The 16,995-nt window shown below is 37.9% G+C and overlaps 2 protein-coding genes across 3 annotated transcripts; both read left to right on the plus strand.

Moving 5' to 3' along the window:
• Positions 1–952: 952 nt before the first annotated feature.
• On the plus strand, positions 953–11,050 carry LOC137963606 (sialyltransferase-like protein 4). Its single transcript, XM_068810748.1, has 12 exons — positions 953–1,191; positions 1,347–1,414; positions 1,667–1,756; positions 1,876–1,953; positions 2,277–2,377; positions 2,456–2,648; positions 2,769–2,859; positions 2,935–2,999; positions 8,148–8,302; positions 8,474–8,555; positions 8,653–8,762; positions 10,350–11,050. Exons 1-12 carry the CDS (start codon positions 1,104–1,106, stop codon positions 10,543–10,545), a joined length of 1,317 nt encoding a protein of 438 aa, XP_068666849.1. The 5' UTR covers positions 953–1,103; the 3' UTR covers positions 10,546–11,050.
• A 768-nt stretch (positions 11,051–11,818) lies between these two features.
• LOC137963615 (uncharacterized) lies at positions 11,819–13,286 on the plus strand. Of its 2 annotated transcripts, XM_068810765.1 has the most exons (2): positions 11,819–12,042; positions 12,124–13,286. In XM_068810765.1, exon 2 carries the CDS (start codon positions 12,145–12,147, stop codon positions 13,036–13,038), a length of 894 nt encoding a protein of 297 aa, XP_068666866.1. In that variant the 5' UTR covers positions 11,819–12,042; positions 12,124–12,144; the 3' UTR covers positions 13,039–13,286. The 2 variants fall into 2 exon arrangements, with proteins under 2 accessions (XP_068666866.1, XP_068666857.1); XM_068810756.1 differs by having other exon boundaries at positions 11,819–13,286.
• The last annotated feature ends 3,709 nt before the right edge of the window (positions 13,287–16,995 follow it).

Consider the following 16,995-nt stretch of genomic DNA (forward strand, 5'->3'; position numbering starts at 1 on the left):
ATTTTGAATAAGTATTTGACAGTTGATGATATAATACTTTGAGCATGAGGCAATTTTCATAGTAATTTTGTGTTTGACATTTTATGTGATTAAAATTTTATCGATAAGTATAATAATATATTAGATTAATTATTAATTTTTATTTATTTCCTTATAAAAGGCAATAAGAGGTCCATTTAATTTTCCTAAGAAAAATTTAAAATATTTCTTGTAATTTTCTAGTAAGTATGTAATAGTAATATGATTTTATTTAAAGAATTTATAGTTTTTATTTGGGTGATTGTAAATTGATAGTGATATTTTATTTAATTTTGTTGTGTTTGATTATTGTATGGAGTTTATTTATAATGTTATGCAGTGTATGGAGTGTTTAGATTATTTTATGGAGTGTATAAACAATTTCATGAAGTGTTTATGGAATGTATAAACAATTTTATGGAGTGTTTATGCAGGTATTATGTATATTGATTATGCCCAATTTTAAGTAAAGGTCATGCCGAATTTTATACAAGTATTATATATATAGATTATGCTCAATTTTAAGTAGAGGTTATGCCCAATCTTATACACATATTATATATATAAGTTATGCCCAATTTTATGTAGAGGTCATGCCCAATTTTATATAAAATGTATGCATAATTTTATATACATTTTATTCGATATATATTGTTTTGAAAAGTTTGAAATGTATGTTGAGGCTCGAGCTCGGCTCGAACTCGTTGGGCTCGAGCTCGATAACAATTTTAGGCTCGAGATGAGGCTCGGCTCGAAGCTCGGCTCGAAATATTTAAATCAAGTTCGACTCGAACATATGCAGGTTCGGGCTCGGCTCGGCTCGGCTCGATGCCACCCGTCCAACCAAAGGTTCCGACTTCTAGACCCGCTTGTCGGATTTCCTTTACTCGAAGCACCACTCAGTCTTCCGCCAGATCTACCCGTGTAACTGCGAGACACCGAATAGAGGTGTAGAACCTCGACGCCCTGTCTGTCTGCATGTTGCGTTCAGAGTGACCTGCTAATAATTTTCGGTCTCCCTTTCCATGTAAAGTAATATTTTCTTAATTCTTAACAACGTTGGATCCGTTATAATCATCGATTAAATGAGGATCTTGCAACTGGGTTTGTTAATCGTTTTGACGACTGGAGTCGCTGCAATTCTTATATATGTTACTGGTCTCTCGGGGTTTAGTAAGTCCTCATCTTATTGAATCAGTTTAATGTTCGAACATTCAGTAGCAGTAAAAATTTGAAAGCAGTCTCTCTGTTTCATCTTCTTTCGGTGTTTGTCTTGCGATAGTTAGAGTGAGAGAGCTAACGTTTTGGCATTCTGATTTGGTTGGTAGGTGATAGCGTTTCAAGGGAAGATTTGAGGGTTTTGGAGTCCCTGCAGAGCGAGTTCAGGCAGTGTGTGGTGAGTCCTAGATTGTGGTGCTTTCCATTTTTTGAATCTCGGTTCTTCTCTGCCATGTTTTCATCACCTGTTTATATTTGTCTGATATGTATTATGCTTGTTTTAACTAGATTTGGTTTGCTAGTGTGTCTTTCCTTACAATTTGAGGGTATGCTGCATGTGTGGGTAGGATGTTTGAGAATGTTTTTTCGCATTAGAGTTGAATGGCTTAAGAATGTGATGGTGTAGCAATAATCTGGTACCATGTTGCAGAGAGAAAATGGGTTAGGCTTACAAGCTCTAAGTGGAAGTAATTACTGCCAGGTTATCATGCAGTTTCCTATTAATACCGTATCCAAGTGGGTAAGTTATTCTTTCCTTCAAAGACATGCTACCGATTTCTCTGGCTTGCTTTGAAAAAACAAGTATCTTAGCGCCATAATTCTCACAATTTGTCTTTTTATTCTGCCAAATGACAACAGACGGACCCTGTGACCAATCAACCTGAGGGTTTGTCTTTTGAATTCAACATCTGTGAAGCATTGGCAACATGGGAACAGGTGAAATTTCATTCCAGTATCTCATCAACTTATTGAATATAATTAGCTTCTTTGCATCTTTATTTTGTTTTATGAAAATTATTGATGTTTGATTGTCCTACCAAATCTTGTTGTTCAGTAATCTTACAAACATTTGTAATTGGTACTTCATTCAGCTTTCATTCATTACTTTTCAGAGCCTTATTTTGTTATATCTGTAGAATGTTGGTATATGAAAGTTGCATTTGGATTTCATCTATCAAATCTTCATATTTTCTGCTATGATTTTCTTTATTCACTGCTGTTTTTAGTAGGTGAAAATTATCTTGGTTTTTATGGTGCAGGTTCGTAATAGTACCACAATACTCACCAAGGAGTTCATTGATGCTTTGCCTAATGGATGGCAGGAGTATGCTTGGCGTAGGATCAACAAAGGAATATTTCTGTGAGTATCTCTTACTTCAGCTCATTGTAATTGAACATCTAGCTGACACTGTCTGGTATTTCTTTTCCAAATTTGCAGTAACAATTGCAAGAATAAGACAATGTGCATGGAAAAACTTGCATTGGTTCTTCCTGAATCCCCACCATATGTGCCACGACAATTTGCACGGTGTGCTGTGGTAGGCAATTCAGGGGATCTTCTGAAAACAAACTTTGGGGATGAGATTGATGGTTATGATGCTGTTATACGGGAAAATGGTGCTCCACTGCAGGTCCTATGCATGCTTTTTCATGCATACCTGATTTTCCTGTAGCATATTTATTGATTTACTAAAGTTCCAAATCTTTTGTAAACTATGTTCATCACTTCTTGTTTTCTCTCCTTGCTGCAGAACTATACCAAGTATGTTGGTAAAAAATCTACATTTCGTCTTCTTAATAGAGGGTCCGCTAAGGCATTGGATAAGGTTGTGGAGTTAGATGGTATGTTAACTGCACCTTTTTGTTGCTGGATGTTCTCATCTCTTCTTGAAGCTTGCTAAGGCGTTCATTCTGCAGAAACTCGAAGGGAAGTCCTGCTTGTTAAAACCACCATTCATGATATCATGAACAAAATGATTCGGGTTTGTGAGCTTTATTTACCTTAGACATAAATTTAAATTTCACAAAATTCATACATCTTGTTTCGCTGTTACTCAATTTTATCTTCTTCCTCTATATATTGAAGTTGTAAACTAGTTTTAATTTTGCTGAGTGTTAGTGTCTTTGGAGGTTTCAGGTCTATGTCTGAGTTAATAGAATTATGTCAGACCCATCAGAAAAGGAAAACTTACCCTCCCATTTTGTCATCTATGTTCACAAGGGTTTTCTTACTTCAACCTGGTAAAAATAAACTTCACTATTACTGTACCCATAAGAAGTGATATATTTAAAATTTGAACACAACATATGCCATTTGATGCTCTAAATGCCTCTCTTGACTAGACACCTGTTTTTTTTTTTTTTTTAAGAAAAGTGATAATTTATTAGCAAAAAACAAAGAACAAAACAGGAGATTAAAGGAGCACTCCCACTACAATCAGGGATTGGAGGAGGGGTCCATTTTTAGCAAGAGAATCAACAAAAGAATTTGTTGACCTTGGGGTGTGAGTCCAAAAACAATTACAAAGGGGAGTAAGATCACAAATTTTTCTAAGAATACTCCAATGTCTCCAGTAGAGCACCAGTTGATTGACAATCAACGAGTCACCTTCAATAATAAGGGGGACTGATGAGATGTTGCTGGAAGAGGAGGAGGCCATGATAGAGGGCGGAGTCAACAATCCTCATAGGACCCGAATAGGTGAGAAGAGTTTGGCCATCGGCATCCCGGATGACACCACCAAAACCCACGATGCCAGGACATCCCCGAGCACTTCCATCAATATTTAGTTTGAGGAAGCCCGACGAGAGGAGGGACCCAGACAATATTGATTGGCGAGCGACGACTGCAAGTCATGGTGGCAATGGTTGACCAGTTGAGGCGCAATGTGGGGTTGAGGAATCTGAATTCCTTCCTGGTGCGAAGCCAAACCGATACTTGGCAAATGATCATACTGACGACCTTTTCAAGATGGCTAGATTTGAAATTGAAGCGGCTATTGTTGCATTCTTTCCATATATGGCCCAAGGTGCGTGACCAATAATAGAGGAAATCATAAGTCTGCCTAGTGAGGGGAGAGGAGGCCTTGAAGTCATCATGGTGATAGAGTGGAGATAGCTAGGGAGGCAAAAATATAGCCCCAAATGATTGAAGAGGCCAAACTAGACCAGCCAAGGGAATTGGCAGTGAAGAAGGAGACAGTTGGTTGTCTCTTCAATCGCATTGCAGAATGTGTAGAGAATGGAAGGCGCAGTGTTGCCCCATCTATGAAGGTTTGAGGCAGTAAGAATTCAGTTTTTAGCTACACACCTGAGAAAAATTTTAGCTTTGAGGGGGGAGCCAACTTCTAGATGTAGTGGGAGAAGTTTGGAAAATCTCTTTGGATCAATTCTATTGTTCCAGAAGGAGATGAAACTTCAATAGGTTGTGTAGTAGGTATTATTGTAGGTGCTCTAGATGAACTATAGCAATTGGCACCAAGGATGGTCTAGTTGACCTCGTCCACCACATCCATGAGCCACACAACCACCATGGCTAGTGCAAGTATGTTTGCTTTCCATGTGTTTTTTGCCATGTCGTGGGTGATTGATTCCATTGCATCTTTATGCATGTTAGGTATGTCTTCCATATTTACTTCTCTTAGTTAGTCATCCTTTTTTAGATATGTTACCTTTTTTATGGTTTCTTCTCACCAATTGGTGAAGTGGCAAAGTTCTACCTACTTCATCTTTACCTTTAGAGTCTGTTTGTTTGTTCTTAACTTCTTTGTTAACTTATTATTTGTCAGTCAGATTGCGCAATCTTTAAATTGTTTGGTAACCTTCTTTCTTGCTCATTATGTATTTCAGTACCTCAAAAACAAAGAGGATGATTGGTTTAGGCCATCAGAGAAAGAGTCTCTACTACTTGGAAGGTTCACCAATGTAGACTTCTTTAGTGCTTTAAGCAGATGTATCATGCTTCTAGTGACACTTGTGGTTAGGACATCCTTTCCTAACCAAGTTAAATAAGATATTTTCAAATTTGCTTCTATTTTGATCATTTAATGTGAATCATATGAACTTGGGAAGCTTCATCAGACATCTTTTCCTTCTAGTTAGAATCATAGTTTGTTTCAGATAGTCCATTGAGATAGTATCTTTGGTTTTTGGTATTTGCTTCCTTCATTGATGCTTTACTAGGTTCACATGGGTGCATATCCTACAAAATAAATCTGAAGTCTTTGATGTATTTCAATTTTTAAAGTGAAATAAAAATTGATTTGGGTGCATGTCTTCGTGTTTTTCATTTTGATAATGTGCTTGAGTTCATGAACCACAATTTTGGTTCTTTTTGTAAACTTATGGCATTATTCATCAATTTTTTTGTGTTTATACCCTATTGCAAAATGGGTAGCAGAAAGGAAGAATCACCACTTGTTAGAGGTTGCATGGATCATCTTATTTCAAATACAAGTTCCAAATTTTATTGGGGTGATGCTATCCTTACTGCTTATTGTCTGATCAATAAATACCCTCTTTCATACTTGGAGGAAGAATTCCACTACAAGTTCTTAAACCCGGCAATAACTTGTTTCCTCCTAGTCCTCGTGTTTTTTGGTCTATTTGATATGTGCATGTTTTTTGGTCTGTCTCATGGCAAGTTATCCCCAAGATCAATCAAGTGTGTTTTCCTTGGGTATTCTCTCATACTCAAAAAGGAAATAAGTGTTATTGTCCTTCCACAAGAAAAACTTATTTGTCTACTGATATCACATTTTTTGAAAATGTTCCATTTTTCAAAGATCGATGACTCTACTATTTCTACACCACTTGATGTTGATGTTGTTGCTCTTGTTTCAGTAGAGGTTGTTCCTAGTGTTACACCTATTGTTGCTCAGCCATTGCAACATTGCAGGTTTACCAACACAAGAAACCTCCCAAGGCACTATTTAAGGCTCCCTCTTTTTTGTCCTTACCAATGCCCTCATTGCTAATGGCCCCTGAGGTAAGTGATTTGAATCTTTGTATTAGTTTTTGTAAGGGTGTTTGTGCTTGTACTCACCATCCCCTATCTAAAATTATGTCTTTTGACTCATTGTCTGGTCCATTCAAGATGTTTGCCTTGTCCTTGCCCTTTTATACTATTCCTTCTTCAGTGCAGGATGGTCTGTCGCTTACTCGATGGAAGCACGCCATGGATGTGGAGATGGAGACATTGTTTAAAGGGGTACCTAGACATTGTGTGATCCCCCTCCAGATGTTGCCATTGTGGGTTGTTGTTGGGTCTACACTATGAAATACAACGCAGATGGGTCCATCGAGAGGTATAAACTCAGACTTGCGAGTAAGGAGTATACCCAAACATATGGTGAGGATGTTTTTGAACGTTTCACTTATAGGACGGTGACATCAGTTCACATTTTTATTTGGTTGTTACCAAGGGTTGGCCCTTGTTTCAATTAGACATCAAATACGCCTTTTTGTATGTAGATTTGGAAAAAGGAGCTATACATGGAACAACCTCTTGGATAAGTTGCTTAGGGGAAATTGGAAAGTGTGTAGGCTGAACAATGCCATTTATGGCTTCAAGTAAAGCCCTAGAGCATGGTAGGATAGGTTCAGCAAAGGGATTATGTCCTTGGGTTTACCAAAAGTTATTGTGACGAATCATTATTTGTTTTGAAGAGGTTTTATGGAGTTATGGTGTTAATTGTGTATGTTGATGACATAATGTTGTCGCGAAGCGATCCAAGGGGGTATTAAAGAGGTCAAGGATCATCTAAAAACATTTTCAAACCAAGGACTTGGGATCCCTTAAGTATTTTTTTTTTTTTTTGGGATTGTGGTAGCAAAAAGTAAACAAGAATTGTTTCGACACAAAGAAAGTATGTTACAGATATACTACAAGAGTATGGTTTTCCAACAGTAAAGCAAGTCGGATATCTATGAAAGTGAATCATAATCTTCATGAAGATGAAAGTGTTGAGCTCAAAGATAAGATCATGTATAGAAGGTTAGTAAGCAAATTTTTTTATGCCACAGTTGTCCGACCTGACTTCTCATTGTTAGAAGTGTAGTTAGTTCATGGAGCATCCAAGAAAGATTCATTTAGAGGTTACACAAAGAATACTGAGATATTTGAAGGGGGTGCTTGGCAAAGATTTTTTATATGAGCCACATGGTCATTTGCAGATTGAGGTTATTCAAATGTTGATTATGTAGGGTCCAAGTTGGATAGAAAATCTACCATTTGTTATTGTGTATTTGTTGGAAGGAATTTGATTAGACAAAAAACAAAATGTTATGGCCTGTTCTAGTACTGAAGTAGAATACTGGGTAATGACTCATACAGTTAGTGAGCTTTTATGACTAAGATCTATTTTGCAAGAGCTAGACTTCTCTACCAAAGGTGCTATGTTGATGCATTTTCATAACCAAGCTGCAATGTTTATTGCTAGTAACCCATTGTTTCATGAAAGAACCAAGCATGTTGAGATTGATTGTCATTTCGCTTGTAATGTTGTGATGAGTTGTACAACGGTCATTGTATATGTTAAATCTGCAGATGAGCTTTGTGGTATTTTATTAAGGCTTTAGGAAAGCATGAGTTTGGGAATTTTTGTAACAAATTGGGATTCCTTAATGTATACGCTCTAGTTTGAGGAGTATTGAGAAATATGAAGAATGGTATTTTAGTCATTTTACACTTATCATATTGCTCCTCTAGGTTAACAGTAGGCTTGTCTTTGTATAGGAGTATGTAGTTCAATTTTCACTTTATTCTGAGATGTATTTAGGGGGCATTTATGTACTTTTTATTTATTTTTCACTTAAGTGATTATATTATAGAGAAGAGATCAACCTCAGACCTATGAGTGCTGGAATTCTGCTGCACTCTTCATCCTTCTGTTGTGCTCTCTTTTTGTCTCTTTCTCTCTTTCTTTTCTCAATTTTCCACTTCTGCTAGAAACATGAATCTAATTTTCATTAGATCTTTGAATTCAAAAAATACTTTCCACAAGTAGCCGAGCATATGAAGATGAGATTTTTAACTTTGTTCCATCTCTGGTTCTTAAACCCCTTCTGTTCAATGCCTCTGGTTCTTGAACCCCTTCTATTTGATACCAAGGACATTTTTCCTTGTACAGGAAATTCCAATAGATAATCCTGTCTATCTCATGCTGGGTGCATCCTTTGGTTCAGCAGCAAAGGGAACTGGGCTCAAGGCTCTTGAATTTGCTCTCTCCATATGCGATTCTGTTGATATGTATGGGTTTACTGTTGATCCTGGTTACAAAGAATGGTAAGTTGACGACTCTAGTAAAAATTCTATGGTGCTAAGGTGTTATGTACTTTTATTTAATTTGAAACCTTTACTTGCTTTTTCCACGCGTACAACATGTTCTTTTGCCTTGTCTATCATTATGCTCTCACTTTCGAGTATCATTATGATTGGAGAAGCTGGTTTTCTCAGGACTAGATACTTCTCAGAGTCCAGAAAAGGGCACACTCCATTACATGGCCGAGCTTACTACCAGATGATGGAATGCCTTGGAGTATGTTTTGCATAATTCTTGCGTTTCTTTATCATGAAATTGTTCATTCTGGTATTCAAGTGTTTCCCTAATGTACATGGCATGTGGTTTTCTAAAGCTTATCAAGATTCATTCCCCAATGAGGGCAGATTTTAATCGTGAGGTGAAGTGGGTTCCCAGCAAGAGTATACTTCATGCTGCACTAGTTGCTTCAGAGAAAGTGTTGAGGTAAGCTTTGATTATCTTCACCTATATTGGAGCTTTGTGTTTTTCGTTATCATATCATGGGCGAGGCCTGCTGCTGATAGTTCTACCATTTGAGCCTTTCAAGAAAAAAATAAATAAATAGTAAACTTTAAAAGAGAGTAGGACTGTTGCTAAACGTGCAGCTATGGCAGCATCTTGTATGTGACAATTGACACGTAGGAGTGATTTAATTTTTATTTATTGACTTATTTTTATCTCAAATTTGATGTTTAAAAATTATTTTCTGGATCTGCCTAAGAAAATCTGACGTCTTTTATCCCTTATACCACCTCATCCTTTCCTTCCTTGCTCTTATGTGGGAGATCATTGGGTACTTGATCTCAGATTAATCAGCCCTTTCCTGCAGACAGAACCTTCTCCAAAGACTTGACAAGGCTAGGGCATTTAAGTAGTTAAACCAGAGTTTAGGTGTTGAGGTCATGGGTTCAAGATCGGTGGTCCGGCCTGGTTTAGAGACCACTGCATTTGACTGAAAGCTCTAATCAAATTCTTGCGAAAGTTTGGACTTTTATTGTTTCTTTAGAACTTTGCCTGCCCCAGTTCAAGTGCAAGTGTCTGCTTTTCTTCTGTTTTTTACCAGTAGAAGTTAAGAGTTCCCAAGTGGATGCCATGCATCTTTTTTTTTTCTTTCCTAAAGCAATGAGAAGTGAGATTTCATTAATGGAAACTCGTCAAAGAGAATAATATTATGCATCAAGAGGAATATACATATAAAAAATGTGAAAAATCAGATAGGAAGAATATTGCCCACAACAAGATGTTGTCTATAAAGATGTTACCTACATATCAAATAGGAAGCTGTGTCTTTACAGATAAAGTTTCGGTGTGGATTGGGGCTTTGGCTCAATGTCCAGATGTGGGGTTTCCAGTCTGAGCTTTTGGGTTAAAGTCTCACCATGGTAAGGTGCATTTTGTTATGCTACAACAAATACTGGTTCATAAAATCTAGAGATCACATTTATAAAAAAAAAAAAATCTACAAGAGAGATGGAGAAGATACCCAAACATTAACTTGTAATTCTAGGCACAGAGGGCAAATCTGCTGAGCGAGTAATCTGCAACTGCATCATTTGGAATAAAAAAATAAAAATGGATAAGCAAATAAATAAATATAGGCTATTTGGAATATAGCACTTACTCTATCATTCTGATATTGGGTAATTTGGTGGAGTTCAAACCTATTGGTAGCAATATCTAAAAGATGTCTCTGTGGCTAATTTTACAAATAAAAAATATACAATGCAAGCATTTTAGTTTAGTAGGAGTTTGGCGTTTTGTTTGATGAGAGAGAAATCTACTAGTATCCTGAGTCTTTCAGAAAAAAACGATAAAGAAATAAAGAAAAAAAATTAAATATAGGTTGTTTGCATCGAAGTGGGTATTTGCTGGAGTTTAGACTTATTTGTAGCATTATGCAAAAGATGTCTATGTGGTTAATTTTCTATATGGAAAAATATGCATATGAATTACAAGCATTTTAGTTCTGTAAGAGTTGTCCTTTTCATCATTCAGAAAAAAAAAGAACTCTTTTTGTGCTTTTTTGAGCAGGAGAGTCGGTGCTGGGACATCAGACCCTCTTCGTGCTTGTTCAATTATCAGGAAGAGAGGCAATGGAGAGGGCAGAAAGATCAGTAGCCTTAGAAAGGAAGCTATTGAACACCGAAAGTATGTAAATTATGCAACTATGTATCCTCTAGAGCATAATCTTGGACGGGGAATGCTCTGTACAATTACTGCAGAATGAGCCACTTGAAATAGTTCCCACATTGCATAGCTTCTTGAGCTTGTGACAGAGATTTGCCAAAGATGGGTAGGATAAAAAAGGATTTTGTGCACAGGTTCAAGCAAGTTGTGAATCCATCCATTTTGGTGCCATAAAATCTTTTTGAGCTGTGTCCTCTCCCAAGTGGCACGGAAAAAGTCAAGCGATAGATTTTCACAGGAGCCTGGTTTGATGGCACTGGCTGCAGCAGCTTTGACTGCTCATCCAATATTTCGGAGCAAAGAAGATGAGATCTGACTAAAGGTAGCATGAACTTTGCAGTTCAATTCTTCTAGGTCATTCTCTATTGTTTCTTTGTTATATTTATTTATATTTGCATAAGCAAATCAATATGTTGGTGTGTGATCCACTTTTAGTAGCAGTGAAGCACATACTGACGAGAAGTAATGTAAAAGTCGTCCATCTGTGACTCACCAACCATGCAACATTCTCTTGTTTCCTTTATGTTGATGAAATTATATTTTAAGAAAGGATGGTATATGATATTTAATGGTAGGGTATGGATCTCTCTGGTCAAAGTCATTAATCAGTAATCTACAGTTTCCCTTCATAAAATATCGAAAATTTAAATCTCTTGATCCAATCTAAAGAAGCTCCAAGAGTAGTTCAATGGCTTCTATTCTTTCATATGGATGCCAGATGGGATCCTTCTGCTGCTTTTTCAGGAGCTGATCCTACTATATATTGGGGCCAAGAGAGACGGGGAAAAAGTAAAAACAAAAGATTGTAGATGCCACAGCCGGTAATCATTGCTAGTTGATTTTGGTTAGACAATTATGAACAAAGCTTTATATGAGTTTGGACTTGTTGCTCAGAATGGACCAGCAGGGAGTTGTTCACGATTCATATATAGGTCTAGCGTCCGACTAGAAGTTGTGAAATGCGCTTTACCCATACCATTTTGATAGAAGTATTGTTTCGGCATATTTGTTCAAGTTTCTTTACCCACTTACTACTAATCGGACAAGAGGATATTCGTTTATGGCAAAAAAACCCATGGTCCACGCCTGCTGCCCTGAACCGAATCCACCAAACCAACCCGAGAAAATTACCACAGAACTACTCCGAGGTGATGCAGCCGGATCTACTTAGCCGAAAAGGAATCACTAGCGAAACATAGTTACTGAAAGACTCTTCGCACACGCGTGTTTCATACGTGCGCTATCGTGGTTACTTCGAGCCCTCATAAAGCAGTGAAGGTTCGTCCTCTATCGAGTTCCGTCCTTCTCATCTCTCTTTAACTGAGAGACACTTGCTACTCTCTTCTACTCTTCTGCTTACTCTTCAGTGGGTCTTTTCGGGCTGGCTCCTGAGATGCGGCGAGGACCATACAGCTCTCGACTTTAGTCCATTTCAGTTCAGTTGGGTGGATGGAGAACTGAGAAGTGGAGGGTTGCCGTGGGAAGGAGTTAAAAAGAGGGCGGATTTGTTTTGTTTTCTCGTGTTTTATTTTGCTTGGTGGGATTTATCTTTCTTCTTTTTCTTTTCGGTTTTCTTTATTGTGAATTTTGAATAAAGGGGAAAATGGCGGAGCTGCAGCTGCCGGCGGATGGACAGGCGATGAACGGCCCACCCCCGGAGAATCTGGCAACTGGGCTGGGCTCCAAGAGGCAGCGGCGACCGAGTGTGAGGCTGGGGGATATTGGGGAGCAGTCAGCTGCGGCGGCGGCAATCTCTTACGATGCGTTTGCTCGCCGGGGTAAGCAGTGGAAAATCCCCTCCGCCGACCGGGCGCACCTCCCTAAAGAGCCGGTTGGTCTGGGGAAGGGTTCGAAGACTCGTCCTTTGATGACTTTGGGGAACGGGGATTGTCATGAAACCCTAGAAGGTGAGGAAAAGACGGGACTTGCGGAGGGGAATTTGGATTCGATGGTCGGGGTAGGTTTACGGAAGCCCAAGGATTCGAAAGTGAGGCGTGGAGGAGGTGTGCTGAAGCGGCCGCGGACGAACTGGGTCTCTAGAGTTGAAGAAGGAGCTGAAATAGCCGACGAGAAGCTTAGTGGGGAGGAAGAGGAATTTAGGGATTTTGATCCGGACGGCTCCGAGAGCCCCTTGAGGGAGAGCCCAATTCGCTCCCAGGAGAACTTGGGCATTGACAGGAACCATGATAGGCGGCTGATGAGGGCTAGGGTTTCCGAGAGTAGGGACCATGAGGCCATTGAATTGGATGTTCCATCAGACAATACGGATGGTCGGGATTGGAAATGTGGAACTAGCGTCGAGAGAAATGGTGGAAGTGATAAGCGGGGTCGGACGCTAGAAGATGGAGTTCGTATGTGGCTGAATGGGCTAGGATTAGGTCGCTATGCTCCAGTGTTTGAGATACATGAAGTGGACGAGGAAGTGCTGCCCCTTTTGACTTTGGAGGACCTAAAGGATATGGGGATAAATGCTGTTGGGTCCCGTCGGAAAATGTTTGCTGCCATCCAAAAGCTTGGAAGGGGTTTCTCGTGAGACTTTGTGGCTCTGTGACTGCAATTGAGGAGAACCTAATCGGTCATGGAAAGAAGGAAAAAGCATGTCTGAGACGGTTGGTGCTCATTTGCTTTTGTTTTAATTTACTTTGAGAAATTTTGGAATCAAATAGTTTCTTTCTTTCTCTTTTTACTCTTCTTTGTATACCTCGATGTATTTAGTTTTGTTTACAATAGTAAAAAAAACTGTCCTTTGAGACAATCTTTTATTACTAAAGTTCGTTTATATGAAGATGTGGCTACCGTGGCTGTTGGCTAGTTTGATGCTTCTAGAACATGATATCTACGACAAGTATCACATTGCTGAAGTTTTCAGGAAAATGTCAAATGGATGAAGAGTTATTCTTCCGAATTGGCCATCGGTTGCCATCGTAGATGTGTGCTATATCTTAGTTACTTTTGCATGCTTGAATTGCTTACCATTGTCTATGCTACTAATTCTGGAACGTGGCATACATGCTTATTGATGTGTTTTGGATTTCTTTGGTGATCTTGAAGTACCAAAATAGTGCTTGTTGAATGCATATTCATATAGTTCTTTGAATGACATTTGGTGTATGAATGTTTTACAACGAATGATGGTTTCTGCCTAAAAATTCTGTGCAACATGCTTCTGAGACATGTTTTAATCTGTGCTTTTATGAGTTGTGATATAATATAAGTTTATGAGGATTCTGTTGCATAACTAGTACTTTCACCATGAAGTTAGAGGCACTCTACCAAGTGGCTGATAAAAAAAGTTTGATTTATTGTTGCATTATGTGTTGAATTTTTGCTCTTCTGCAAGCATTTGTGTAGGTTTCATCTTCAATTTACAAGTGTTGTTTTTATGTGCTCTAATGGTGGAATTTTGTTGTATTTATATATCATCCATCATTCGCATATTGTTAGTTGTGGTGCTTTAAGTCTAAATAAGAGGAGACTAAACTCAAGACGTGCAAACTTAGCATTTGCCTTTCGTGCTGGCAGGTGTTGTATGTATTCCTATGAGAACCCAAATTTTGCTAAAGGGCTTCAACAGTGCAATACTTAACCCATAAATGCATGACACACTATTTATGGATGCACTTGTGTGTATTATAATAAATTGATCCTTCCATTTATATGTGGAATTCTCTAAACAACTTGGACCACAGTTCTCCTGTTGGAAAATCTCTACATAATAAAGTTGCTTACAGATGCAGGAAGTAATGTGACATGTCAATTTTTATTATGCTTTATTAATTTCTCTTGTAAAGCAAGTGTTGAAGGTGGTGAAAGAGCTTAGTTTTTCGGCTACTCATTATCAATGCAAACATTTGTGTTCAGTTTCTCATAATCACTCCAGATTTTAGAGGAAGTTGTGAGAAAAGGAGGAATTAACTTTGTAACTAATGTGTTTGCTTGTTGATATATATGTTCAGGTTCTTTATTGTTTTTAATAGTTTTTGCTTATGAAAACATGTGGCAACTATGTATTTAATTTACTTCAATTGACCAAGTTTAGTTATAGTTCCTATTGACTGGCCAATTCGGGAACTGTGGATAGAGGAGTGCTATAGAAGTTCTCTTTGTGTGGGAAGTTAAGAGTTACTGGTAGCTTGGGGATAACTGGTCTGCCTATGGGACACTTGTCATTGTTGAGGATGGCAATTTGTTTGGTTGTTTTATTGTATCAGCTCCTAGCCATTGTCACTTGTTTATTATGAAGATTTACTCAGTAGGAATATCGTCAGCATGATCAGTCATTGTTTGTGGAGTTTCCTATCACCATTTGGTTGTGGTTTCTCTTTGACATCTGTATATTTTACTAATTGGGTCTCAGTTATTTATTTGCCTTGGGTTGGACTGTTATTGGAAGCTTCAGAAGGTTGAGCAAAAATTAGGCTTTACTTGGTTTTCCCTTGCTTCCACTGTAGCATGGAGTCTTGGGAGGTTGGACTGTCACTTTTTGTTGTCCTGAATCTTTCATAAGTTTCTTTTTTGTAGTTTATACGGTGGCCTCTGTGGAGGCGTTATGGTGGTGGTGCTACTTTCGTTGTGTACCGAGCGGTTTGCCGTCCATGTCTGGAGATGCTTCTTTAAATTTTTGGAGGTCCGACAGTAAAGAAACGGCAAGGGCAATTGTGAGTTGAGGAAACAAGGCCACACATTATTGTAGATGTGATGCGTGGAATGTCTTAAGATCGTATAAAAAATATTAATTTTTGGTTTTAAAAGATATCTTACACATTTTATTTCATTAACTTCACTTTAATATAATAAAAAATATAATTTGATTATTAATTATTTTAAAAATATTTTTGTAATGTAATTAATACCTTATCTTAATACCTTAATGTAATTATTTTACTTTAAGATATTATTTAATTTTATTATTTAGTAAAAAAATAATTTAGTTTTTAAAATTCTTATTTGTTGGTACAAATTTTTTACCTTCTTTTTATAATAACAAAATATAAAATTCGTATATTAATTAATAGGTAAAAAATTTATTTTTTACCTATTTAACACCTTTTAATTATCTATTTAAAATATTTTTATTGAACAAATTATATTAAAGTTTAAAAATCTAATTAAACTCTTAATAATATTTATATTTTTTAAAAAATATTTTAAAATATTTAATTAAAATTTCTTTAAAATATTTTTAAAAGTTTCATATTTTTTAAAACTTTTATTCAATGACGTGGTAGGATGATGTGGCATTCAAGGATGACATGATCATTAGAATCTTTGGGTGATAATGTGGTAAGCGGTCAAAGTTTACATGTCACCTTCAATTGTACACATGTGTAGTTGACTGGTCAAAGTTGGGTATTTATGATATTAAGTTGAAAAATTGATTATTTGTGTTATTATTTTTAAAAAGTGGTATCGAATAATAAATGGCATTATTAGAAAGTAATTATGCAAACTCTATAATAAACGGTTTGGTGAAGTGAGTCACGGAAAACAGTCTTGATTGCAATGAGTCATGTAAAGTAGCTTTACTCCAATCTGATATCAAGGATGTGTATTGAGATGCAAGCTTTGATTGGTCTATCAACAATAAGAAGACTTCCACCTCAGTAGCACAGAGTAAGTCATCTCCAGGCCAACTCAGTAACACTCAGTTCTCCACCTCAGCAGCTCCTCCAAAAGAATCCAGAAGGTGTCAACGAGTCATGTATTCCTAGAAGAGTCTAGAATACTGTTTTATCTGCCATATATTCCAGAAGAGTCTAGAATATACTTTGTACTGTATAAATACCTCATCATGTAAACAAATTCAATTGGAGAGAAAAATATCAACAATTGATTTTGGTGTTCTATTATTCTTCGTTCCTTCTATCATGGTATCCAGAGCTGTGTAAGGACTCACGTCCGTCTTCACCCATGGCTGAATCCCCAAACCTCCCCACATTCTCCCTCCCATTTGTTCACTGTCAAACTCAATCACGAAAACTATCTGTTGTGGAAGGCTCAACTCATGCCTTACCTCCACAGTCAGAATGTTTCCTCTTTCGCCCTGCCAGGTCTACAGCCACCTCCTCAACCACGAATCCCGACTCCTCCATCACCAAACCCTCCTCCCGGTCTCCCCCGAATTTTCGGCGAACGCCATTGTCTCTCTTCCGTCGAACCCCAGCAGCAGAAGCAGGGTATTGCGGCAGAGGGGGCTCCCGAAGTCGTGGGCATGGTCGCTTCGACGGTCGAGCCCCTTCTTCCCTTTTTTCCCCAAATCGCCCTCTTTGTCAAATTTGTCATAGTCCCGACCATATGGCCCTTTAATGCTATCACCGGTTTGATCATTCCTATTAGGCGGCCCCACCTCCTTCCTTAGCTGCCCATCTCACTTCTGCCCCTTTTTCTCACGCTCCTCCCTTTCATGCTCCTAGTCCTCCTGTTGACCATAACTGGTATCCTGACTCGACCGCGACTCATCACTTTACTCATAATTTTTCCAACTTATCCA

The sequence above is a fragment of the Aristolochia californica genome, unplaced genomic scaffold (genome assembly GCF_029961685.1).
Source record: "Aristolochia californica isolate CCGP_79_NKW_82.1479 unplaced genomic scaffold, dmAriCali1.0.hap1 SCAF_1, whole genome shotgun sequence".
NCBI lineage: Eukaryota > Viridiplantae > Streptophyta > Magnoliopsida > Piperales > Aristolochiaceae > Aristolochia > Aristolochia californica.